This window comes from Hyla sarda, chromosome 4, assembly GCF_029499605.1.
Source record: "Hyla sarda isolate aHylSar1 chromosome 4, aHylSar1.hap1, whole genome shotgun sequence".
Classification (NCBI taxonomy): Eukaryota; Metazoa; Chordata; class Amphibia; order Anura; family Hylidae; genus Hyla; species Hyla sarda.
Window position 1 is genome coordinate 323,243,802 of NC_079192.1, and position 27,357 is coordinate 323,271,158.

The following is a 27,357-nucleotide window of genomic DNA, read 5'->3' on the forward strand; positions in this document are numbered from 1 at the left end:
TATTTTATTCATTTGGTTATATTCAAAATCAGAGAAAGCAAACCATTCACAGTTGTATAGAAGAAACAACATTATATTTTGTAAAAGAAAAAAAAATATTCTGGTTATTAGAGGATAGACTCATTGTAGTCCACTTCTTTTTCTTGGTGAAAAAAATTACTGAGGTGCCTGAAATATATAAATAATTTCAGTTTATCTTATTCAGTATTATAAAGCACTGCATTTTTATTACACAAAATATTGTACAGTATCTGATTCAAAAATACGTTGAGAAAAGAGAGGTAAATATAACATTTATTAGGGAAGAGGCTTTTTTATATTTTTAAAAACTTTTTTTTAGACTTAAAGGGGTACTCCGCCCCTAGATATCTTATCCCATATCCAAAGGATAGGGGATAAGATGTCAGATCGCCGGGGTCCCGCTGCTGGTGACCCCCGGGATCGCCGCTGTGGCATCCTGCTATCATTACTGCACAGAGCGAGTTCGTTCCATAGACTTGCATTAAGGCGGCGGACCGTGATGTCACGAGGGGTGGAGCTATGACATCACGCTGCTCCGTCCCCTGTATCGCCCGTCATTACGCACAGAGCGAACTCGCTCTGTGCAGTAATGATAGCGGGGTGCCACAGCGGCAATCCTGGGGGTACCGGGATCGCCGTAATGATAGCGGGGTCTGACATCTTATCCCCCATCCTTTGGATAGGGGATAAGATGTCTAGGGGCAGAGTACCCCTTTAAGTCCTCCTAGGGAACTTTTACAAGCGATTACTGGTTTGCTTATAGTGGTCAATGCAAGGTTATGGCATTGCATTGTTAATTTATAAAGGTGCTGTATGCATTAGCCCAGTCCTCTGATGAAGCTCTGAGGAGCAAAACATGTCAGGGGGCTAGTTGTGTGTATGTTTTAAATTCTTTTCTTGTCAATGTGCATCTAGTTGTTGGTTGGACTGCGGCCACAAACAATAACATACCATATAGAGGTCAGAAACGCTTCACAATAAATAAAATACTGTTCAACAGAGGACAGTTCCACTAGCGTAGGCATCTTAGATAATCTGCACTGTAGGTAGTGAGGCCAGGAATGCTGTGCAATCTATATTCCGCAGTACCACTGTAGGAGTTTTGCAATAGTGTGGCGCTACGGATGTTTCCATTTTGCACATTGGTGATTTTAACATTATCGTGTTTTGTTCTAGAATTTTACAGTACTCTAATAAAAATTAAGTTTTCCAGTGGGGATAAAAGCAGGGTATTATTGGTCCCTGATAAGAGTTCTTGAGGTTAATGATGCAGAACAACTCAAACACTCTTAAAATGTGTAACATCAGTTAGACATTTCTAATATTAAAAAATCAACAGAAGGGTTAAAGGAGTTCTGTAGTGAAATATAACTTATCCCCCATCCAAAGGAAAGGGGATAAGTTATAGATCGCGCGGGGAGTTGGTCTGACCATTGGGACCCCCCCCAATCTCCTGAATGGGGCCCCGGCAGTCGGCTGGATGGGGGCATGCCAACCCCCGCACAGAGGGGCAGATGACCCGCCCCCAGCATGTATGCCATAGAGATACATGGAGGAGGCATGTCGGCCGTGACTTCCTGCAGGGGTCGGAGCCGTTGCTTCCGGCAGACTGCTGGGTCCCCGTTCAGGAGAAAACGGGGGATTCCAGCAGTTGGACCCTGAGCGATCTATAACTTATCCCCTATCCTTTGGATCGGGGATAAGTTAGATTTCACTGCACTACTCCTTTAATCATTCTTACATAGTGACGCCTAGTCTGGTTTCTGGCTGTGTTGAGAAGATACTAGGTATACTACATACTGTGTGTATATATTTTTCAGTACTATGTGCCTACTATACTGTGGTGGGAATATATGTCACTCCTTCGGCAATGCTTTTCCTCTTTTGTGGTTGATCAATCACACAACATATGTTTACCTGGTTATAGTACATGCATTTAGACCTCAAATGTTGAGTGTGCCTCTTTGACTAACTAAAATTTGAGCCATATTCTGGTTTAGCATGTGAGACATTTTTCATGTATGGTTCAAAATATTAGTTATTTGATTTTATATGAAGTAGAAGGTGGAAGAGAAAGAATAAATAAATAAATAAATATCATTGCTGGTCAATATTGTTTATTTGTATACATGTTTCATGCGTTTAAAAGTATTAAAGCCAAAAATTTTTTTTACCTGTAATCAGGAGGAATGATGATTTAACCTAAGAAGCTACCAAGAACATTGCTAATAAGTCCACCCCCGCCTGAACCCCCACCAGTTAAACCACCCCCAATTCCTCCGCCCAAATTGCCACCATTCCCAAATCCACCGCCTGAACCACTCACATATCCACCACCTGAACTACCACCAGTTAAACCACCCCCAAATCCACCGCCTGAGCCACTGACATATCCACCACCTGAACCACCACCAGTTAACCCTCCCCCAAGTCCACCGCCTGAACCACTCACATATCCACCACCTGAACCACTACCAGTTAAACCACCCCCAAGTCCACCACCTGAACCACTCATATATCCGCTACCTGAACTACCACCAGTTAAACCACCCCCAAATCCAACGCCTGAACCACTCACATATCTACCACCTGAACCACCACCAGTTAACCCTCCTCCAAGTCCACCACCTGAACCACTCACATATCCCCCACCTGAACTACCACCAGTTAAACCACCCCCAAGTCCACCGCCTGAGCCACTCACATATCCACCAGCTGACCCACCACCGGTTAAACCACCCCCAAGTCCATCGCCTGAACCACTCACATATACACCACCAGTTAAACCACCCCCAAGTCCACTGCCTGAACCACTCACATATCCACCACCTGAACCACCACCAGTTAAACCACCCCCAAGTCCACCGCCTGAACCGCCACCCAGAACACCACTCACAAGTCCACTGCCTGAACCACCACCAGTTAAACCACCTAGAAGTCCACCGCCTGAACCTCCACCCAGAACACCACTCACAAGTCCACTGCCTGAACCACCACCAGTTAAACCATCTAGAAGTCCACCGCCTGAACCGCCACCCAGAATACCACCAATAAGTCCACCGCCTGAACCACCACCAGTTAAACCATCTAGAAGTCCACCGCCTGAACCGCCACCCAGAATACCACCAATAAGTCCACCGCCTGAACCACCACCAGTAACAGCACCCACAAGATTATCAACAAGACCAGTAGCTACATTAGCGACAGAAGACACTAATCTACCAGCATTGTTAACAAGGCTAAAAACTACATTAAGGGCTGAGCCAAGAGTATTTGTAACTGCATTCATAAGGGAACCAAGAAAACCAGCCTGTAACAAAGAAAGATATATAAATAAAATTTGTTTGTAACTGTAATATGTATTTTTTTTTAATACATCTTGACATACAGTAGAAAATAAAGGAGGAGTACTGTTGTTTTCTTGTTGTGTTTTATCATTGACAAATCTACCTTCAATATTATAGCTAGTTATAGTTATACCAATCTAAGTGTAAATCATGAATGATGTTCAATTTAGAAAGATTCATCATCCATAGGGGACACATGTATATACAGCATTAAGAATAAAGTATGTAACATAAAAGAGCAGTTACCAAATTAGGAAGAATGTCATTTATTATGTCACTAAGGATAAAGCCATCTGCAGCAGCAAGCCTATCCTGGAAGACAAAAAGAAAACCACATAAAATTCTATGATTATTTTTTGAAGATTAATTTTAACTATTTGCCATTATCCCTAACTTTGGAGTAAACTCTGTTTTCTTTGTATCTATCTATCTATCTATCTATCTATCTACCAGAATGTTGACTGCAGCACATCAATCTATCTAAAACAAAAAAAAATCAAGAAGAACAGCAGGAACTGAATCCAGGTAAGGAATTCCAACTTCAGACAGCAAAAAAAATATTAGGGGCATGGAAACATCACTCACCAAGACCTATGATATAACACTGTATAGACTCCATTACTCATGCCAGTGTGGTCTAAAACCACTGTGCATACGCAGCCTCACTATCGCACTAAGAGTCGTAAGTACAGTGGAACAGGCAGCCAATATGCAGTATGCATCAGGGTCACCATGGTGAACACAAACAGGCATGCGCAGTTCAGAATGAACAATCTGCGCACCCATCTTAGTTATGGTAAGTATAACCCACTTATATGTGCATCTATCTGGCTCATAGGGCATATGCAGCCAGGAACGTCGGCCTTGCTCTAGATAAAGAGTACTGAACGTCCGATCCATGAGATAAAGCCGGGCTCCACAAACACACATCTTTTTCAAAGCACATATCAATGCAGGAAATGGAGGCAGCAAACATCTCTACAACATAACAGCAGACATATCTGACATTGTGAACACAAATTCAGGACACTGACAACAGATCGCTACCAATGTCCCTTCTTCAGCTCAATATCCATCCACACCTATAAAACTCTCAGGGGTCCTTAAAACACACATTCCTGAGCCCGATTAGCCATTCCATCACACAGATGGATGTGAAATACAAAAAAAAAATGAAACAAAAGAAAAAAGAAATACAAAAATAAATAATTTATATATAGAAAGAAATTAAAAATAATATAAAGAAAGAAATTGTTGCCTATTCAGCTTTATCTCCCCACTATCAATACGAATACAGAAAATATTACAGATTATAACATTATTTTATAAATAAAAGTGTCACATATACATAAGGATTTATTTTGTATATGTGGCACTTTTATAAGTAAGATAATATGTTATAATCTGAAATAGTTTCTGTAATAGTATTAATAGTGGGGAGATAAAGCTGAATAGGCAATAATTTCTATCTTTATTTTATTTTTTATTTTCTATTTCTTTATATGTTATTTTAAATTATTACATTTTTTATTTAGTTATTTTTTCATTTTTATTTATTTTTCTATTTCACGTCCATCTGGGTGATAGCACAGCTAATTGGGCTCAGTCATGTGTGTTTTAACCCCTTAAGGACGCAGGACGTACTCAAACAGCCCCTTTTCCGAGTCCTTAAGGACTCAGGACGTTTGAGTACGTCCTGTCAAATCCCGGCCCCCCGCCGCTAGCCGGAGGGGAGCCGGTGCCCGATGCCTGCTGAAATCATTCAGCAGGCATCGCGGAATATCGCCCAGGTCGGCCCACCATGATGACCCCCCATGTCGGCGATGGCCGCAGATCGCTGACGGCCCCGAACAGCCAGAGCCTGCAGGGGTGAGGTGGCACTGGTGCCACCTCACGATCGCCCTGATTCGTCGGTCGGTTTACCGGCCGACCAATCAGGGCACCTGCTGCGGGTGTCACTCCCGCAACCCGCTCCGCCCCTCTTCCAGAGCACGTGAGCGGGTGCGGGACGTGGACCCCGGGAGCTGGGGACCCTGATCCCCGGCGTCAATGTTGGGATCGGGGCCCAAGGAGCAGCGGCGGCGGGATTGACCTGTGCCCGGAGCAGCAGCAGGAGGTGAGTGACAGCCTCCTGCAAAAAGGGCATGCTGGAAGCTGTAGTTATGCAACAGCAGGAGGCAGACCACCACAACTCCCAGCATTCCCTTATGGGCATGCTGGGACTTATAGTTTTGCAACAGCTGGAGGCACATTTTTTCTATGGAAAAGTGTACCTTCAGCTGTTGTATAACTACAACTCCCAGCTTGCACAATCAGCTAAAGTGCATACTGGGAATTGTAGTAGTGCATCTGCTGGTTGCATAACTACAACTCCCAGCATGCCCGTTGGCTGTCGGTGACTGCTGAGAGTTGTAGTTTTGCAACAGCTGAAGGAACACTGGTTGTGAAACACTGAGTTAAGTAGCATCCCCAGCCAAAGTAGTATGCCTCCAGCTGTTGCATAACTACAAGACCCAGCATGCCCTTCCGCTGTCCGTACATGCTGGGGGTTGTAGTTTTTGCAACAGCTGAAGGCACACTGGTTGCAAAACAACCAGTGTGCCTCCAGCTGTTGCAAAACTACAACTCCCAGCATGCACTGATAGACAGTATATGCTGGGAGTTGTAGTTTTGCAACAACTGGATGTTTCTCCCCCCCCCCCAATGTGAACGTACAGGGTACACTCACATGGGCGGAGGTTTACAGTAAGTATCCGGCTGCAAGTTTGAGCTGCGGCAAATTTTCTGCAGCAGCTCAAACTGCCAGCGAGAAACTACTGTGAACCTCCGCCCGTGCGACTGTACCCTAAAACACTACACTACACTACACTAACACAAAATAAAATAAAAAGTAAAAAACACTACATATACACATACCCCTACACAGCCCCCCTCCCCTCCCCAATAAAAATGAAAAACGTCTGGTACGCCACGGTTTCCAAAACGAAGCCTCCAGCTGTTGCAAAACAACTACTCCCAGTATTACCAGACAGCCACTGACTGTCCAGGCATGCTGGGAGTTTTACAACAGCTGGAGGCACCCTGTTTGGGAATCACTGGCATAGAATACCCTTATGTCCACCCCTATGCAATCCCTAATTTAGGCCTCAAATGCGCATGGCGCTCTCACTTTGGAGCCCTGTCGTATTTCAAGGCAACAGTTTAGGGTCACATATAGGGTTACGTACTCGGGAGAAATTGTGTTACATATTTTTTTTTTACATATGCAAAAGTCGTGAAACACCTGTGGGGTATTAAGGTTCACTTAACCCCTTATTATGTTCCCCGAGGGGTCTAGTTTCCAAAATAGTATGCCATGTGTTTTTTTTTTTCTGTCCAGGCACCATAGGGGCTTCCTAAATGCGGCATGCCCCTAGAGCAAAATTTGCTTTCAAAAAGCCAAATGTGACTCCTTTTCTTCTGAGACCTTGAGCGCACCAGCAGAGCACTTTTCACCCCCATATGGGGTGTTTTCTGAATCGGGAGAAATTGGGCTTCAAATTCTGAGGGGTAATTTCTGCTATTACCCTTTTTAAAAATGTAAAACTTTTGGGAAACCAAGCATTTTAGGAGATTTTTTTTTTTTTTTTTTTACATATGCAAAAGTCGTGAATCACCTGTGGGGTATTAAGGTTCACTTTACCCCTTGTTATGTTCCCCGAGGGGTCTAGTTTCCAAAATGGTATGCCATGTGTTTTTTTTTTGCTGTTCTGGCACCATAGGGGCTTCCTAAAGGTGACATGCCCCCCAAAAACCATTTGTCGCTCCTTCCCTTCTGAGCCCTCTTCTGCGCCCGCCGAACAATTAACATAGACATATGACGTATGTGCTTACTCGAGAAAAATTGGGTTTCAAATACAAGTAAAAATTTTCTCCTTTTTACCCCTTGCAAAAATTCTAAAATTGGTTCTACAAGAACATGCGAGTGTAAAAAATGAAGATTGTGAATTTTCTCCTTCACTTTGCTGCTATTCCTGTGAAACACCTAAAGGGTTAAAACGCTGACTGAATGTCATTTTGAATACTTTGGGGGGTGCAGTTTTTATAATGGGGTCATTTGTGGGGTATTTCTAATATGAAGACCCTTCAAATCCACTTCAAACCTGAACTGGTCCCTGAAAAAAAACTGGTTTCAAAATTTTGTGAAAAACTGGAAAATTGCTGCTGAACTTTGAGGCCCTCTGGTGTCTTCCAAAAGTAAAAACACGTCAATTTTATGATGCAAACATAAAGTAGACATATTGTAAATGTGAATTTAAAATTTTTGGGGGGATTATCCATTTTCCTTACAAGCAGAGAGCTTCACAGTTAGAAAAATGCAAAATTTTCAAATGTTTCATCAAATTTTAGGATTTTTCACCAAGAAAGGATGCAAGTTACCACAAAATTTTATCACTGTGTTAAAGTAGAATATGTCATGAAAAAACAATCTCGGAATCAGAATGATAACTAAAAGCATTCCAGAGTTATTAATGTCTAAAGTGACAGTGGTCAGAATTGCAAAAAATGGCCGAGTCCTTAAGGTGAAAAAGGGCTCAGTCCTTAAAACGTTAAAGACCGTGAGGGTTTTATAGGTGTGGATGGATATTGAGCTGAAGAAGGGACGTTGGTAGCGATCTGTTGTCAGTGTCCTGCATATGCCCTATGAGCCAGATAGATGCACATATAAGTGGGTTATACGTACCATAACTAAGATGGCTGCTTAGATTGTTCATTCTGAACTGCGCATGCCAGTTAGCGTTCACCATGGTGACGCTGATGCATACTGTGGATTGGCTGCCTGTTCTGCTGTGCTTCCGACTCTTTGTGTGATAGTGAGGCTGCGTATGCACAGTGGTTTTAGACCACGCTGGCGTGTGTAATGGAGTCTATACAATGTTATATCATCGGTCCTGGCGAGTGAAAAACGTTGCATGCTGTGAAACACTTTTATATAGAATAAAGCAGTAAAGTTTTTTTCACCCCAATGTGTGCTGTGGGAATCTCCTCTTTTGCTATCTATCTATCTATCTATCTATCATGAAATTCGTGTTATGTGTGATACAAAAGTTCTCTGAGGATCATTCTTTTACATGCATAATACCGCAATTTAGGAGTATATTCTTAGGCCCCTTTCACACAACCGTTGATCACCAGTAAAAACTCCTGTCATGAGCTCCCATCTGAAAGTCCCTAAAACGGCCGTCAAAATATCCCATTCATGTAAATGGGATTTTTTGACCATCCTTCAGCACCAGTTATGTCCCGTTACGACTAACGGACGTTATTTTTGACGGTACAAAAGACGGTGCATGCATTACATTTTGTAAAAAATTTTACAGTGGAATAACGGACACAAAATAACAGTGGAATAACGGACACAAAATAACAGTGGAATTTCAACTTTGCAGTCTATGGATGTTCACAATTGACATCAGTTAGTGCCCGTTATTTTAACGTTCATTATGAGCCGTTATTTGTACTGCGCATGCTCAGAACAGCATCACAACCGGGAAGTCACATGGAAATAAAATAAGGGACATAAAATAACGGACTATAATGCTGGGTAATAACGGACTATAATGGTGGGTGATAACGGATGGAACATGCTCGTTATTTACACAAAATGCCTGTTAAAATATCGGACATTGGTCATCCATTAGCATCCGTTATGTTCAGTTATTTTGTATATTTTTCATGACCTCTTTCAGCAGCCTGTCAAAATGCAGGAACATAACATTAGTGTGAAAGAAGCCAAAGACAAAACTGTTTTTTTTTTCCCCCAGATAATCCAAATCTCTATGGGGGACATTTATCGTTGTTTGCTTTGGTAAGCATGTTCTGAAGTCATTTTTTGCTTTAGTTTTGCTTATGTGCTACATACAGTATTTAACACACTAACACAGAGGATTGATAAATTTGGAGAACATAAGCAAAACACAAGTCGCAGTGAGACTTTTTTGCGACATATTTTTTTTTTATTTGCTCACGTAAGGGAGTTTTGAACTCCAGGTCAGGTCCTGGAGTGGACTTGCGACTTTTGTAAAAAGGTTTGTGACTTTTTTTTGCTTATGTGCGACAATCGCACATCATAAATATGTGACCACAGCAAAAGTGAAAACTCAAAATTGCTTAGATAAGGCTGTCTTTTTGCTTATCCACAAAAGTCGCAAAAAATGCTTAGTTGCACATGAAAACACCCAGAGGAAGCAAAAAAAAAAGGCTCTAATTACCTTGATAACTGTCCCCCTATATTTTACCACATAATGTTTGGAGTTACTAATATTTCACCAGTTACAGTGTACCTCGAACCTTATTCTGGTCTTTAAGCCCCTATGACCGTTAGAGGTTAGAGTAAGGTTGGGTTCACACTTCAAAATATCCAGCTGGACAAAATCTGGCTGGAGATTCTGAGTTCGGCCAAGGCCGACTCAATCAGTCGATGCTAGGACTGAGGGGACATTGCTGTCCCTATAGATGGCAACCTCTGCTGAGCGGATTCCGTCTTTTTGGAGCGAAATGCCTGCCGCAGAAATTCCGTAGTGTTTACTGTGCAGCGGAATTGGAAATTCCGTAGTGCGAACCCAGCCTTAGGGAACCATAACCTGGTTGTCATATTAATTATTTTTTTTTCTCCCAGATCCAGGATTGTTTAGTTCCACTTGTTAGAAGTAAGAAAAAAAGCATTTACTAAGATATGTGTGATGTAGTAAATTTTTTCGCTCTTTTTTTTTTGCGTGGTTTTTTTTTTGTGTTTGTGACTCGGACAAATTTATTAAATGGTCACAGGGCATTTGATAAATTTTATGGAGGATACACATTTTCTGAAATTTCACTCTTCACATAAACCAAAAAGCTTCACTAAGTCTGGGCTGGTGTAGAATTTTTGTTGGTTTTAGCAACTTTTTGCGAAAGTTGCAGTTGATAAATGCATTAATACTGCACAAGACTAACCCTTAACAGCTGCTTAACTAACCCTGTACAGATACTCTTTTTTTTTTTTTTTTTTTTTTAAAGTTGTAAACCAAAAAGACACAAAAAAATTGCCTGGGGTGCAGCGCCACGTCCAAATAGAGACAAATCTACACACAAAACAGCTCTAAACACAATGATAAATGCCCCCAATTATCTTTTAGAAGCACCAGCCCCTATCTCTCTTCATCGGAGTCCTTCACCCTCACAGCACTTATACAGTTATTATGCACTTATACAGAATATGTTTTGCTACTATATAATACTAATTTCAAAATAAACAAATATGTAAATTACCACTAAGAGACATACGGCCCGGATAAGTACACTCATATCTGCGCTGAATGATGCAGCTAGCTCAGGCTGATTTCTCTGTAATAGATAAATATTTTATTATAGTATACCAGAGGACAAACAAGCAATGTAGCAGCAAATATATTTGGAAATAGATGAACAGGTGAATTATATACTTAAAGCGTACCTGTCGTTTCAGTTGAGTTTCAGAATAAGCTGCCCTGTGTGCGTACATGAGGAGCAGCACTATTTCTGTCCACTATATAACTTGTATATAATATTTCAGCATTGCATGCTTTATATGTAATTTGCAGTTCTTGGGTACTCAGGTCTTTTTGGCACTCCTAAAGAAATAAATGAAGCGCATGCCATCTGCAGCACGGGCTCTTCACTGAGTGCCAGAATTCCCACAGCAACCAATCACAGCTCAGCTAACAAGCTCTGGTAAAGTGAAAGCTGAGCTGTGATTGGTTGCTGTGGGAAAATTACTCCACTTTTTCTCTCACACAGTTTGATAAATCTGGGCAAATACGTCTCAGATGAAAAGTATCTGCATATCAAAGCATATTAATAAAAATAATGAAAATAAGGAGGAATTAGAAAAACTACATTACCAACAAAGCTTGCCTGACCATTTCTTTAGTACCACTGTCAACATCCAGGTTATTCAACTGTAAGGAACATAAATAAAAACACATTTTTGTCTTAGAAACATCAACTTTTTATTTTTTTTCATTTCAGTAGTTTTTTTTTAATCACAGTAGCTGTATGATGAGTTTTTTTTTTTTTTTTTTAATGGTCCAATTTTAGAATGCATATAAGTGTTTAGGATGCATATAACCTTTTAAGGATGCAGGGCATAAATGTACACCCTTGACATCTGGGACTTAACGCACCAGGGCTTAAAGGGGTATTCCAGGAAACAACTTTTTTCTATATATCAACTGGCTCCAGAAAGTTAAACAGATTTGTAAATTACTTCTATTAAAAAATCTTAATCCTTTCAGTACTTATGAGCTTCTGAAGTTAAGGTTGTTCTTTTCTGTCTAAGTAATCTCTGATGACACGTGTCTCGGGAAACGCCCAGTTTAGAAGCAAATTCCCATAGCAAACCTCTTCTAAACTGGGCGGTTCCCGAGACACGTGTCATCAGAGATTACTTAGACAGAAAAGAACAACCTAAACTTCAGAAGCTCATAAGTACTGAAAGGATTAAGATTTTTTAATAGAAGTAATTTACAAATCTGTTTAACTTTCTGGAGCCAGTTGATATATAAAAAAAAGTTTTTTTCCTGGATAACCCCTTTAAATGTACGCCCTGGAGCATAAAGTAAGTGAGTGCAGGAACTGAGTGTCGGCTGCTTTCAGGTTGTTTAAAGTTTAAGTAAAAGTTCCCGGCTAGCTCAGTGTGGCTAATCGAACCCCTGCAATGTGATGGTGGGGTTCAATGAACAAAAATGGTGGAGGACGATCCCCTTACCTGCCTCCTACCGCCAATCACAGAGTCACGGATGTAGCCAGGCTGTACCGGTTGATTACCAACCTCACTGTGAATGCAATTTAATGATTGCATATAAAAGTCCTCAATGGGGGACTTAAAAAGTATAAAATTAAAAATAAAAAAGTCTCTAAAATTATATAAATCCCCTCAACTAATAAAAATAATATCTCCTTTATTTTCCCATTTTACAAAAAAGAAAAACATAATTAAATGAAATACTAAACTGTAAATACTAAAACCTGTACTAAACTATATGCTGCCAGCACCGCTCTGAACTGTATGCACACTTGCACATATGGTTCAAAGCAGGCCATGACCTCTGCCCCTGATGATGTCACTCTCCGGCGCCTGTGTGGAGAAGACAGGACACGGGCCAGCTGCTCAAGATCGCTGCGTGAGACAAGCTGAGTATTTTTTTTGTTATTTTTGGTTTTTTTTTTTTGTACCGGAGTATGGGGGTAGGTTGAGGATCCCTATATTGCCCTGTCAAAGTATTACATGTTTCATATGCATCGGAACCGCACACACATTATGTTACATCCGTGTTTACCAACCAGTGTGGCTCCAGCTGTTGCAAAACTACAACTTCCAGCACCCAGCATGCCCATACAGACTATGGCTTTCCGGGCATGCTGGGAGTTGTAGTTTTGCAACAGCTGGAGGCACACTGGTTGGGACACACTGATGTAACATAATGCAAACTCAAGAGTAAGTGAATGTATGGTGAGTGTGGGCGGGCTCAGTGCTTGCCTCAGACGCACCTCTTCCTGAGCAGTGGATGTCAGAATAAGCGAGCAGCAGTACAGAGGGATTAATGAATCAAATACAGAAGCTAGACATAAAAAAAAAAAACATTTGAACCATCTGCATGACATAGTAATGTAAACTAAAGTGTGGGATTGTAGTTATCTTTGGTCCTGGCCATTGTAGCAGGGTGTTGAATGTATGTTAAAGATTCTTAGCCTGCGCCATCACCATATCACCATATGTTTGTTGTGGAAGGTGCTTCTGGGCAGAGTCATAAAAAACAGCAGATCTTGGTAAGGGGTTAAGAAGATTATTAAAACATGAATAGACTTTATCTACACTACACTTCTTCACAGATAATTTTCAAAATAAGGATATTTGAAAGCCAATTGTTGGAATGGAACCTAGAGGGAAGTGTGTTAGTTCACTTCTACATACTTCAGACCCACAGCCCAAATTATATCACAATATAGCATTAAACAATACTTTACCAATTCTTGAACAATAATGTTGATATCACATTGCTTGTAGCTAGCCACCAGTCTCTACAATGGAAAAATAATACTTTTAGTGAATGACAAAGTAACATATTTCTAGTATTTTGTAAATGGGGATAAGAGCACATACAGTATGTTGTTGCAATAGTCATCACCAATTGTAGAAAGGTTCAATAAATCCCTCTTCTGAGAACTTTAATATTCTATCCATGTGTTCCATATAAAGCAGTTATATTCATGTTATATAACCCATTCTACTCTGTTAGCGAAATCCAGGAAGCAATAAAGTTTTAACAATCACTAATAGAAGCTATGGAGTTTTATATGTTGTTTTTTACGGTGACCATACACACATACTAGAACTGTTGTCTGAATGCTCATGTTCACATATATTTTAATCGGCTGAGAGGAATAAGCCTCCATTGTGTTCATCTGGCAATGGCTTAACCATGGGAGCAAAGGATCAGGATTGCTGAAACCCAACATTTCCCATAACCTCTTCATGCCATGGCCCCATCTCCTGCTACTGCCGTCGGGGCTGGGATTCGCATTGTGGGACGCGCCCGCATGCAAATCCCAGCACGTCACCTCCTCGCTTCCCTGCTGTCTCCGGTCTGTCTCAGCTCTGGTGCACCTGTCCCCGTCTATTAGGCGCGCGCGCGCGAGCGCTGGAGCTCTAAAATTTAAATGGCCAGTATGCCCATAAATATGTCCTACACCTGGCCCCACTCTATAAGTTCCTGCACCTCCCCCTCTTCCCTGCCGGATCTTCAGTGCCCCATAGCCTGAGATTAAGTGTTCCTAAGTCTGTTGTTTGCCCGTGTATTAGACCTTTCCTCTACGTTTCTTGACTACGCCACCTTGTCGCCTGCCTTGACCTTCTGCTAAGTCCGACTACACCTCTGCCTCATTCTACTGTACCTCGCTTCGCCCAGCCACCTGTGTGGTTGAGTCATATCGGGGGTAGTGACCTGGGTGCAGCCTGCCGCAGCAAGCTCATCCAGCCTTGCTGCGGGCTCTGGTGAAGACCAGCGGCACCTTAAACTCCGCTCCCCGATATGGCCCAAGTCATCGGCCTCACAGGTCAGTGGATCCACATCCTGCATCGTTTCAGACATGGCTGAATGTGAGCTATGACTGGACAGTTAATGTACAGGGTTACAGTCTGTTCAGATATGACCATAAAAAAAAGAAAGGGGGAGGGGTTTGCTTGCACATTAAATCTTGTCTAAGGCCCATTCTGTACGAGGACATAGGTGAGGAAAATGATCATGTGGAGTCTCTGTGGGTGGAAATAAGGGGAGGGGGTAAGAATAAAGAACTGACAGGGGTTTGTTCAGGGGCTGTGCTAGGGACCTAAAACATATAGTGCGGACCCACTGCGTTCCATCATGAAAACAAATCAACATACTGTACTGTGATGTCACTGTGTATTATCCCTGTACTATGATATCAGTGAGTATATTATGATTATACTGTGACATCACTGAGTATTATCCACTGTACTGTGATATCACTGAATAGATTATCCCTGCCCTGTGACGTCACTTTGCATATTATCCCTGTACTGTGACATCACTGTGTGTGTTATCCTGGTACTGTGACATCACTGTGTGTATTATCCCTGTACTGTGACATCACTAGGTATTATACCTGTACTGTGACTTCACTGTGTGTATTGTGACATCACTGACCAGCTAATGGCCTCCTGTCTGCCTAGTATGGCAGCCTGTGAGGTCCAGCCATAGGCTGGATCGCACAGGCTGTTAGTCAGGGTAGTTCTGACTGTTATACTGTGCTGCAGTACAGATGTACTGAAGCATAGTAAAACCTATAAAAAGTGAAAAGTAAAAAAATAAAAGGTTTTTAACCTCTTAAGGACCCGGGGTTTTTCCATTTTTGCATTTTCGTTTTTTCCCCCTTACCTTTAAAAAATCATAACTCTTTCAATCTTTCACCTAAAAAACTATATGATGGCTTATTTTTTGCGCCACCAATTCTACTTTGTAATGACATCAGTCATTTTACCCAAAAATCTACGGCGGAACGAAAAAAAAAATCTATGTGAGACAAAATTGAAAAAAAAATGCCATTTTGTAAGTTTTGGGGGCTTCCGTTTCTGCATAGTAAATTTTTCGGTAAAAATGACACCTTCTTTTTATTCTGTAGGTCCATACGATTAAAATGATACCCTACTTATGTAGGTTTGATATTGTTGTACTTCTGGAAAAAATCAAAACTACATGCAGGAAAATGTATATGTTTAAAATTGTCATCTTCTGACCCCTATAACTTTTTTATTTTTACGTGTATGGGGCGGTATGAGGGCTCATTTTTTGCGCCATGATCTGAAGTTTTTAGCGGTACCATTTTTCATTGATAGGACTTATTTATCTTATTGATTTATTCATTTTTTCATGATATAAAAAGGGACCAAAAATGCACAATTTTGGACTTTGGAATTTTTTGCGCGCATGCCATTTACCGAGCGGTTTCATTAATGATATATTTTTATAATTCGGACATTTCTGCACGCTGCCATACCACATATGTTTATTTTTATTTTTATTTACACTGTTTATTTTTTTTTATGGAAAAGGGGGGCGATTCAAACTTTTAATAGGGGAGGGGTTAAATGATCTTTATTCACTTTTTTTTTGCAGTGTTATAGCTCCCATAGGGACCTATAACACTGCACACACTGATCTTTATCATTGCTCACTGTTTTCTCATAAGAAACCAGTGGTCGATGATTCTGCCACTTGACTGCTCATGCCTGGATCTCAGGCACTGAGCAGTCATTCAGCGATCGGACAGCAAGGAGGCAGGTAGGGACCCTCCAGCTGTCCTGTAAGCTATTCGGGATGCCGCGATTTCACTGCGGCTATCCCGAACAGCTCCCTGAGCTAACCGGCATGGTTTCACTTTCATTTTAGACGTGGCGTTCAACTTTGAACGCCACGTCTAAAGGGTTAATAGCGTGCGGCAACCCGATCAATGCCACGCGCTATTATTGTTAGAGGCCGGGCCAGACCCGCTATGATGCCGTGGCCCCACGTTATAGATCGGGAGCGGACTCAGGGCATACAGGTACGCCCTGGGTCCTTAAGAGGTTAAATAAATCAATAAAGTGTAAAAAAAAAAAATATATCCCTTTCCCAAAAAAATCCTATATTATCACCCAAAAAATAAAAAAGGCCAAACCTATACATACATAGGTATTGCCACGTCTGTAATGTCTTTAAAAAGTTATGGTCAAAACATGGCAGCACAAAAAAGGGGATAAAAAGGATTTAGTTGAGAAAAGGAAAAAGAACATAAAAAAAACTAGATAAATTGGGTTAACCATACAGTGAATGCCATAAAAAAAAAAAAAACAGAAATGTTCAAATTTTTCACAATATTTTGGAGTTTTTCACAAAAAATGCTGCATGAATCAACAAAGATTTACCACTAATATAAAGTACAATATGTCACAGAAAAACTATCTCAGTATCTTGTCGCTAAGTAAAAGAATATTAGAGTTATTACAACTTAAAGAGACACAGGACAGATTTGAAAAATTGGGATTGGTCATTAAGGTAAAAACAGATGGCGTCCTTAAAGGGGAACTCCGGTGGAAACAAGTGGAAAATAAATATTTTCAAATCAACTGGTGCCAGAAAGTTAAACAGTAAATTACTTCTATTAATTATTTCTATTAAAATGATCTTAATCCTTCCAGTACGTATTAGCTTCTGTATACTACAGAGAAAAAATACTTCCAGTCTGACTATAGTGCTCTCTGCTCTGTCCGTGTCAGGAACTGTCCAAATTAGAAGCAAATCGTCATAGCAAACCTCTCCGGCTCTGGACAGTTCCTGACGTGGACAGAGGTGTCAGCAGAGAGCAGAGGAACTGTCCAAATTAGAAGCAAATCCTCATAACAAACCTCTCCGGCTCTGGACAGTTCCTGACACGGACAGAGGTGTCAGCAGAGAGCACTGTGGTCAGACAGAAAATAACTTCATACATTTCTCTGTAGTTCTCATATACAGTGACCCCCTCGACCTACAATGGCCCAGACATACGATAATTTCAACATGTGATGGCCTCTTAGAGGCCATCGCATGTTTAAGGCAGCATCAACATACGATGCTTTTGTATGTCGGGGCCATCGCATATACGGCTGTCCGGCAGCACTGACTGCTTCAGCTGCCGCTGGATAGCCGTTTACGGTGTCCCGTGTGGTCCGCTGACGATCACTTACCTGTCCTCGGGGCTCCGGCGCGTCCTCTTCGGGCTCCCCTGCATCGTCGGCTCTCTCCATCGATGTCATCACGTCGCTGCACACGCCGTCCCGTCATCCAATAGGAGCAGCGTGCGCAGCAACGTGATGGCGGCGACGGAGAGCGAGGATGCCGGGGAAGCAGAGGCCTTGCCGGAGCGTCGGGGACACCTCGGGGACGCGGCGACAGCGATGGACGGCGACATCCCAGGCAGCGGTGACGAGCGGTGACGGTCCGGAGCGGCGGGGACAGGTGAGTACAACTTCTAACAGTGGTCTACAACCTGTGGACCTCCAGATGTTGCAAAACTACAAAACCCAGCATGCCCGGACAGCCGTTGGCTGTCCAGGCATGCTGGGTGTTGTAGTTTTGCAACATCTTGAGGTCCCCAGGTTGTAGACCATTGTCCTATACTTTACATTGCACGGATCCCTCAACACACGATCGTTTCAATAAACGATGGTCCATTTGGAACGGATTAGCATCGTATGTTGAGGGACCACTGTATCTGTAGAATACAGCAGCTGATAAGTACTGGAATGGTTGATATTTTTAAATAGAAGTAATTTACAACTCTGTTTAACTTTCTGGAGCCAGTTGATTTGAAAGCATTTTTTCCACCTGAGTTCCCATTTAAGCGGTTAAGAATGCATATATATGTTTAGTTTTTTTCAATGATAGTCTTATTACTTGGAAAACAAATGTATTTTTAGGCTATGGACCCAGGTATTTCACACTGCGCAAAATGTGCTGTACAGTGGGAAATATACTGCAAATTCTGCACAGAATATACACACAGGGCTAGCCGGCGGCAGTCCTGTGAGTTCAGTGAGGTTTGGTGGCTGGGCTGCCGGCTATCCCTGTGTGTATGCTCAGTGCAGAATACATAGCATATTTCTCACTACGCAGCACGAAATACGCTGCGTTAGCGCTGCGAGACCGTAGCCTTAGAGTCTTTACAACAAAAAAACATCCTCATATAGTTGTAAAACAAACTACACACTTCTTTCAGTATTGGTTATCTGATGAATATATTGTTCACCTTATATACATAGTGATATATAAAGGTACATTTAAATGGGAATTTGCACTAGAAATAAATGAGCCTAAGGCTGCATGGTCTAGTATGTTGAAAGTTTAGATTCACTTTACCACAATAGAGAAGGCAGTATCCAGAATACATATCTTTAGAGGCGAATTTTGCAGGCCTCTTTGCTAGAAGATAGAGAAATAATGAATAAGACAAAGAGACAACAGAGCTGTGACGGCTGGAAGCAACGTACAGAACATCAGAGAAAGGTTTCAACTTTGTAAATTTTTTATTTCTAAAAGTTACACAATTGTGTATAAATGTCTTTACAGTAAAATTTTTCCAGTGTGATTATTATCGACAGATAAATAGATACATATTTGATAGATAAACACAAAAAAGAAAAAAAAAGAAAAATAGCCAGCAATACTACCTAATACACGTGTGCACGCTGCTGTGGCAAATACAAAGTAAACAAAAATGAAGGTTGCAGCAGCACTCTCAGTCAAAATATTTAGGCTCTTAGCGCACTTTTCGTGTCCCCCCATCCACCAGGCGGAGGTGGCCTCTAGTCGGTTGGGACCCTAAAATGCTTAATCTACTCACCTCTGCTGGGCATATGGCCTCTGACTGGGTGACATGCAGGATCCACTATCCATTTAAAAACCTCCAGTGAAACAGGGAGGGGTGCACAGCTAGAGAGGGTGCCACTCCCCCTAACTTGCATAGCAAAAACACAAAAAAGAAAAATAGCCAGCACAACTACCTAATACATGGGTGCACGCTGCTGTGGCAAATACAAAGTATACAAAAAAGAAGGTTGCATCCTCCACTCCGCGTGGTGGATGGGGGACACGTTTGATCAAAAGTGCTCTAAGAGCCTCAATTTTTTTGACCAAGAGTGCTGCTGCAGCCTTCTTTTTTGTATACTTTGTATTTGCCACAGCAGCGTGCACCCATGTATTAGGTATTTGTGCTGGCTATTTTTCTTTTTTGTGTTTTTGCTATGCAAGTTAGGGAGAGTGGCACCCTCTCTAGCTGTGCACACCTCCCTGTTTCACTGGAGGTTTTTAAGTTTATAGTGGATCCTGCATGTCACCCAGTCTGAGGACACATGTCCAGCAGAGGTGAGTAGAATGAGTGTTAGGGTCCCATTCGAAACGAGGCCACCTCCGCGTAGTGGATGAGGGACATGTTCTGATCAAAAAGTGTGATAAGAGCCTCCATTTTTTGACCAAGAGTGCTGCGGCAACCTTCCTTTTTGGATATCTGATAGATAGATATAAGATAGATAGATATGAGATAGATAGATAGATAGATAGATAGATAGATAGAAAGATATGAGATAGATATATATCAGATAGATATGAGATAGGTAGATAGATAGATATGAGATAGGTAGATAGATATGAGATAGGTAGATAGATAGATAAATATTAGATAGATATGAGATAGATAGATGTGAAATAGATAGATAGATATGAGATAGATAGATGATAGATAGATATGAGAAAGATAGATGATAGATAGATATAAGATAGATAGATATGAGAGATAGATAGGTAGATAGAGAGAAAATGTAGAAAAGCAGCACAATCAGGTAAAATGAAGAAAAGGTGTCCGGTGCAGAGGAGCTTCTCGAGTCCTGATCGAGGATGACACCACATTGGTAATAGCAAAGGGATCTATCCGCAGCACACAGTCCAATTCAAAGTGAAAAAAGTGCTTTTATTCCATGATTTATAAAGCAAGTGTTTCACAAAAATAGCAGCAATGTTTCAACTGACTCACCCAGTCATTATCAAGCCTTGATAATGACTGGGTGAGCCAGTTGAAACATCGCTGCTATTTTTTTTTAAATACTTTTTTAAATCATAGAATAAAAGCACTTTTTTCACTTTGAATCGGACTATGTGCTGCGGTGAGATCACTTTGCTAGATAAATAGATAGATACATACAGTAAAGGTACAGTAAAACAAGTTAAATAATAAAAAGCTGAAATTACCTTCACATATTCATTTTTTTGAATCAATATAACAATCATTGTGGCCAAAGTTCGACCTTGGTCTTGCTGAAACAAAAATAAGAATAATGTATCATTCTGTTTCCCCTAAACATAGGCTGTCTGGCATCTGACATGGGAAAGGATCCTTTAATAATGCAGACATGACTTTAATGATACCTCAATACCAAAGGCCTACATTGTTCTTGTAAGCAGAAATCTAATAAAATTATTACTCTTAAATTGTGCTTTGTAATTTATAAAATGAAATGCATTTTAATTTTGAGTAATTTTGCAACCTATTTAAAGAATTTCATATTCACTAGTAAAAAGTTACAAACAAACAAGCAAAAAAAAAAAAAAGTTTCCTTAAAGAAGGAAATATATTCTTACTGTAATCCTTCCAGGGCATGACTCTAGGCCACCACTATCCGGATCATCTATGAAATTTGCAGAAACTGAAAAAAAAATAAATAAATTACATTATTTAGGCCCTATTACCATCCACTAGCACTTATCCATGTTGTATTCATATAGCTGATAAATAAAATAGGGGAGATATCTTACCAAAGCAGATGCTTAAAGGAGAACTGTCAGCAGAGTCACCCGCACTAACCAGTAATACTGCCTGGTAGTGCTGGTGACACTGATTAAAGTGATACTCACCATGCCCGGATCAATCGCTCCTTTCCTCTATTATCTCTATTTTTCTCAATATGCAAATTTGTAGCCATGGGCATGGGCAGGGTTACTATCCTGGCTTTGGGCATGGTGACATCAGCGCTGCTCGTTCAGCGCTTGGGCCAGCTCCTACAAACAGTGTGTTGCCAGCTGTTGCAGAACTGCAACTCCCAGCATTCCCAGATATCCAAATCCTGTGTAGAACAGGCACATATTTTTTTTTAGTAAATAATAAACTCTGCACGTCAGCTGGTTGTCTTTGTTTTTCAGAATATAATAATAATAATAATAATATGTCCTATTTTTAATTAAAGGATACCTCTCATCAAATAAACTTTTGATATATTTTAGATTAATGAATGTTGAATAACTTTCCAATAGCATGTTAACGAAAAATATGCTTTTTTTCTATTGTATTTTTCCCGATCAGTCCTGTAAGCAAGCATTTCTGACTCATGCTGGAGTCCTAAACACTCAGAGCTGCCAGCCTGCTTTGTTCACAGCCAAACAGGCTGTGAACAAAGCAGGCAGGCAGCTCTGAGTGTTCTCCTTTGTGAACAAAGCAGACTGGCAGCTCGTAGTGTTTAGGACTCCAGCATGAGTCTGAAATGCTTGCTGCCAGGACTGGTAGGGACCCTAGTGGTAATTTCTTCAAAGTGGAAAATTAAATAGAAAGAAGCATATTTTTTTAATAACATGCAATTGTAAAGTTATTCTGCATACATTAATCTATAATATATCAAAAGTTTTTTTGATGAGAGGTACCCTTTAATGGATTAATTTATCTTCTAATTGTACTTTATGCTGCATTGTTTTTAAAGAACTTAATAGAATTTTTTAAAAAAAATCAGCCATCCCATTTTGTTTAAGTGTTCATATTGAAAAATATACCGATTGTACATATTTGGCAACAGCTAAGATAACTTTTAAAGAAAATAAAATCCTTTGAACTATGTAAGAAATGTTATTGCAACATGGACTGTTGAGGGGAAAAAGGAACCAGAAGAGATAATTTTTATTTATTTTATTTTATATTTTATTATAATTCTCATAGAAGTGATAAGTGACACACATGATGCCACGTGTCTGCTCAGCTGATCAAATGCCACAGTAGTGTCCTGTCTCAGCCAGTGATTGGCTGAGCAGGCCTGTGACATTAAGTCTACAAACCAGGATGTGCTGTGCAGCAGGGACTTGAGCTCCAGGATATCGGTAGAAGCAGAGGAGCAAGGAAGGTAAATATATGTAATTTTTTGTCTTAACCACCTTTGTTAGTGTGATTATAAAATAAAAAATACTGCCCACACAACCCCTTTAAAGGACAACAAACAGCTCTCTTGTACTTCCTCCACTATTTCTGTTATTTTCCTGTTTATTTTATAACCTTTTTGCTTATTTTCATGTCATCCTATTTTTGTATCTTTTTTATTTTGGTAAATAATGCACCTTTTCTATTAAAGCTTTAAAACTTTTTAATTTTTCTTTTTGTATACAGTAATCCATAGTCTTTATTTAAATACTCAACCCTTTGGCTGCTGGATGCAGTAAAAGAGGCATTTTCAACTTCAAATGTTATTCACCTTCCATAGAATAGTGTATAACAAGCTGAACATTGAGAGTCCAGCCACTGGGGAAATTGTCCCCTGTTCAGTTCAACTGGACTGGAAGATATCTGAGACTGAGTGAATGGGGTTAAATGAACCCCTTGCAGCAACAGCCGCAAAATGTGCTGGCCTGGAAAAGAGTGTTTGAGACAGTGTACCTTATCGATACCTACACATTGTAAAAGTTTTGTGCCTCTCTTTTAGTACCATATGGTGTGAACAGGCCCGTCGCTACAGGACAGGCAAACCAAGCAATTGTTGGGGCCCCGAACTGGCTGGGGGGCCCCCGAGCACAGCCAGTGCTTGCCCGTCCTGTAGCGACGGGGCAATTCCCCCCATTACCAGGGCCGGATTAACAATCAGGCTCTTGGAGTTTGAGCGCCGGACCCCAGGCACCCAGTCAAACAAGAGGGCCCCCAAATGCCTGACATTTTTTTTTAAATAAACTCATTTGCACCTTTGGAGTTCTTCTCACCTCACCACAATCATGCTCCCCACCCCCGCTGCACTTGGTATCTTCCCTCAGCCCCGGACTCTTCTCTCAGCCTTCAGCTGTCTGAGCAGGAGGAGGGGGAGGGGAGGGGGAGGAGAGAGCTGTGAGGAATGGAGACCGCAGAGGCTGTACAACATGGGGCCTGACTATAGTAGGTGTCCCTGCCTGTATATATATATGTGTATAAGCGTGTGTGTGTGTGGATATATATATGTGTGTACATATGTGTATGTCTATGTACTGTGCCTGTGTGTGTGTTACTACTGTGGATGTAAAGTGCATGTGTGTATCTATACCAGTGTTTCCCAACCAGGGTGCCTCCAGTTGTTGCAAAACTACAACTCCCAGCATGCCCGGACAGCCAAAGGCTGTCTGGGCATGCTGGGAGTTGTAGTTTAGCAACCTCTGTAGGCATCCTGGTTGGGAAACACTGATCTATTCTATCTGCGTGTGTATGAAGCATGTATAGTATGTAATGTGTACAGTATGTGTGTTGTATGTATAATGCATGTACAGTATGTAATGTGTACAGTATGTGTGTATGAAGCATGTACAGTATGTAAAGTGTACAGTGTGTGTGTGTGTGTATGATGCATGTACAGTATGTAATGTGTACAGTATGTGTGTATGAAGCATGTACAGTATGTAATGTGTACAGTGTGTGTGTATGAAGCATGCATGTATAGTATGTAATGTGTACAGTATGTGTGTATGATGCATGTACAGTATGTAATGTGTACAGTGTGTTGTGTGTGTATTATGCATGTACAGTATGTAATGTGTGCAGTATGTGTGTGTATGATGCATGTACAGTATGTAATGTGTACAGTATGTGTGTGTATGATGCATGTACAGTATGTAATGTGTACAATATGTGTGTGTATGAAGCATGCATGTATAGTATGTAATGTGTACAGAATGTGTGTATGATTCATGTATAGTATGTAATGTGTACAGTATGTGTGTCTATGATGCATGTATAGTATGTAATGTGTACAGTATGTGTGTGTATGAAGCATGTATATTATGTAATGTGTACAGTATGTGTGTGTATGATGCATGTATGTAGAGTATGTAATGTGTGCAGTATGTGTGTGTGTATGAAGGATTCATGTACAGTATGTAATGTGTGCAGTATGTGTGTTGTGTGTATATAATGCATGTACAGTATGTAATGTGTACAGTGTGTGTGTGTGTGTGTGAAGCATGCATGTACATTATGTAATGTGTACAGTGTGTGTGTATGATGCATGTGCAGTATGTAATGTGTACAGTATGTGTATGATGCATTTACAGTATGTAATGGGTACAGTGTGTGTGTATGATGCATGTACAGTATGTAATGTGTACAGTGTGTGTGTATGATGCATGTATAGTATGTAATGTGTACAGTATGTGTGTATGATGCATGTACAGTATGTAATGTGTACAGGGTGTGTGTGTGTGTGTGTGTGTGTGTGAAGCATGCATGTACAGTACGTAATGTGTACAGTATGTGTGTATGAAGAATGCATGTATAATATGTAATGTGTACAGTATCTGTGTGTGTATGAAGCATGCATGTACAGTATGTAATGTGTACAGTACGTGTGTGTATGAAGCATGCATGTACAGTATGTAATGTGTACAGTATGTGTGTGTATGAAGCATGCATGTACAGTATGTAATGTGTACAGTGCATTGTGTGTGTATGAAGTATGTACAGTATGTAATGTGTACAGTATGTTGTGTGTATGATGCATGTACAGTATGCAATGTGTACAGTATGTGTGTATGAAGCATGCATGTACAGTATGTAATATATACAGTGTGTTGTGTGTGTATGAAGCATGCATGTACAGTATGTAATGTGTAGTGTGTGTGTATGATGCATGTACAGTATGTAATGTGTACAGTGTGTGTGTGTGTATGAAGCATGCATGTACAGTATGTAATGTGTACAGTATGTGTGTGTCTGAAGCATGTACAGTATGTAATGTGTACAGTATGTTGTGTGTATGAAGCATGCATGTACAGTATGTAATGTGTACAGTATCTGTGTGTGTATGAATCATGCATGTACAGTATGTAATGTGTACAGTATGTTGTGTGTATGAAGCATGCATGTACTGTATGTAATGTGTACAGTATGTAATGTGTACAGTATGTGTGTATGAAGCATGCATGTACAGTATGTAATGTATACAGTGTGTTGTGTGTGTATGAAGCATGCATGTACAGTATGTAATGTGTAGTGTGTGTGTATGATGCATGTACAGTATGTAATGTGTACAGTATCTGTGTGTGTATGGAGCATGCATGTACAGTATGTAATGTGTACAGTATGTTGTGTGTATGATGCATATACAGTATGCAATGTGTACAGTATGTGTGTGTGTATGAAGCATGCATGTACAGTATGCAATGTGTACAGTGTATTGTGTGTGTATATAATGCATGCAGTGGCGGATCCAGGGGGGGGGGAACCGTGCGTGCACCCATTGGAAAGCAACGCGGAGGAGCGGAGCAGCGAACAGGACATGCGCTGGCCAGCTTGGTAAGTGACCTGCGGCACATCAGCTTCAGTGCTCCGACCACCGCTCCTCCAGTCCCGGGACATACTGCTATGGTGGCCGGACCAGTGGTTGGAGCACTGAAGTAGGGCAGTAAACAGGCATACAGCCTCCAGCCATATACTGTATGACTGGAGGCTATATGTCTGTGGGGGAACATACTACACCTAATGTGGGGGGACTATACTGCACCTAATGTGGGGGAACTATACTGCACCTAATGTGGGGGGACTATACTGCACCTAATGTGGGGGAACTATAGCCTAATGTAGGGAGAACTATACTGCACCTAATGTGGGGAACTATACTGCACCTAATGTGTGGTAAACTATACTGCCAACCTAATGTGGAGAACTATACTGCACCTAATGTGGGGAACTATACTGCACCTAATATGTGGTAAACTATACTGCCAACCTAATGTGGAGAACTATACTGCACCTAATGTGGTGAACTATACTGCCTAATGTGGGGGAACTATACTGCACCTAATGTGGGAGACTATACTGCACCTAATGTGGGGAGCTATACTGCACATAATGTGGGGGACTATACTGCACCTAATGTGGGGGAACTATACTGCACCTAATGTGGGGGAACACTGCTAGCCTAATGTGGGGAGAACTCTGCTGCACCTAATGTGGGGGAACTCTCCTGAACCTAATGTGGGGGGAACTCTGCTGCACCTAATGTGGGGGGAACTGTGCCGCAATTAACATTGGGGGAACTGTGCGGCTCCTAACGTGGGGGGAACTGTGCTGCACCTAATGTGGGGGCCTCGTATCGACGTTCGCTCACGTCGCGCTCCCATCATTCAAGGGCCGGCGATACTACGTCCTGATGCCGGCCCTAGAGCGTGACGTGCGTGAACATCAAGGGGGGGGGGGGGCTCCATGTCCATTTTGCTTGGGGCCCCCAAATTCCTTCAAATGGTCCTGGGTGTGAAAATGATATATTGTATGGCTTTGATGTGCACACTAAATGTTATTAGAATACGTGACAAATACAACTACCATACACTATGCAGAGACAATAAACAGTGTCCATATGATTGTATCATTAAGTGTGCAAATGACAGTGCTCACTTCTATCATTAGACGATCAATCACGTTTTACTCATCTAGATATCTAGAGTCAGAATATTTTCAACTCCAAATCTGCAGTATATGTTGCTTAGTGCTTACCACTTCCTCAGATAATGTTGCATTCATATAGCTGATAAAATAGAAGAGATATCTTACCAAAACAGCTGCTTAAACCCACGAGCAGGAAAAAGATGGCGATCTTCATAGTTGCAGTAATTGGTTTTAAGATTTTTACTTAACGTAC

At 41.1% G+C, this 27,357-nt stretch overlaps 1 protein-coding gene across 2 annotated transcripts; it reads right to left on the minus strand.

Moving 5' to 3' along the window:
- Window positions 1-27,357, minus strand: LOC130367053 (uncharacterized). Of its 2 annotated transcripts, XM_056569427.1 has the most exons (10): window positions 27,270-27,357; window positions 21,092-21,156; window positions 20,702-20,767; window positions 18,818-18,880; window positions 13,392-13,445; window positions 11,267-11,323; window positions 10,656-10,730; window positions 3,615-3,680; window positions 2,196-3,331; window positions 1-168 (listed from the first exon to the last, which is right to left on the minus strand). In XM_056569427.1, the coding sequence occupies exons 1-9, from the start codon at window positions 27,316-27,318 to the stop codon at window positions 2,219-2,221; spliced, it is 1,608 nt and encodes a 535-aa protein (XP_056425402.1). In that variant the 5' UTR covers window positions 27,319-27,357; the 3' UTR covers window positions 1-168; window positions 2,196-2,218. The 2 variants fall into 2 exon arrangements, with proteins under 2 accessions (XP_056425402.1, XP_056425403.1); XM_056569428.1 differs by lacking the exons at window positions 11,267-11,323; window positions 13,392-13,445; window positions 18,818-18,880; ... (1 more) ...; window positions 21,092-21,156; window positions 27,270-27,357 and adding an exon at window positions 10,840-11,047.

Coding starts and splice junctions, on each gene's coding strand:
- LOC130367053 (XM_056569427.1), bottom strand. CDS start 27,318: ATGAAGATCGCCATCTTTTTCCTGCTCGTGGGTTTAAGCAGCTGTTTT. Junction 20,768..21,091: donor CATGCCCTGGAAGGATTACA/GTAAGAATATAT, acceptor TTTTTGTTTCAG/CAAGACCAAGGTCGAACTTT. Junction 3,332..3,614: donor ATGACATTCTTCCTAATTTG/GTAACTGCTCTT, acceptor TCTTTGTTACAG/GCTGGTTTTCTTGGTTCCCT.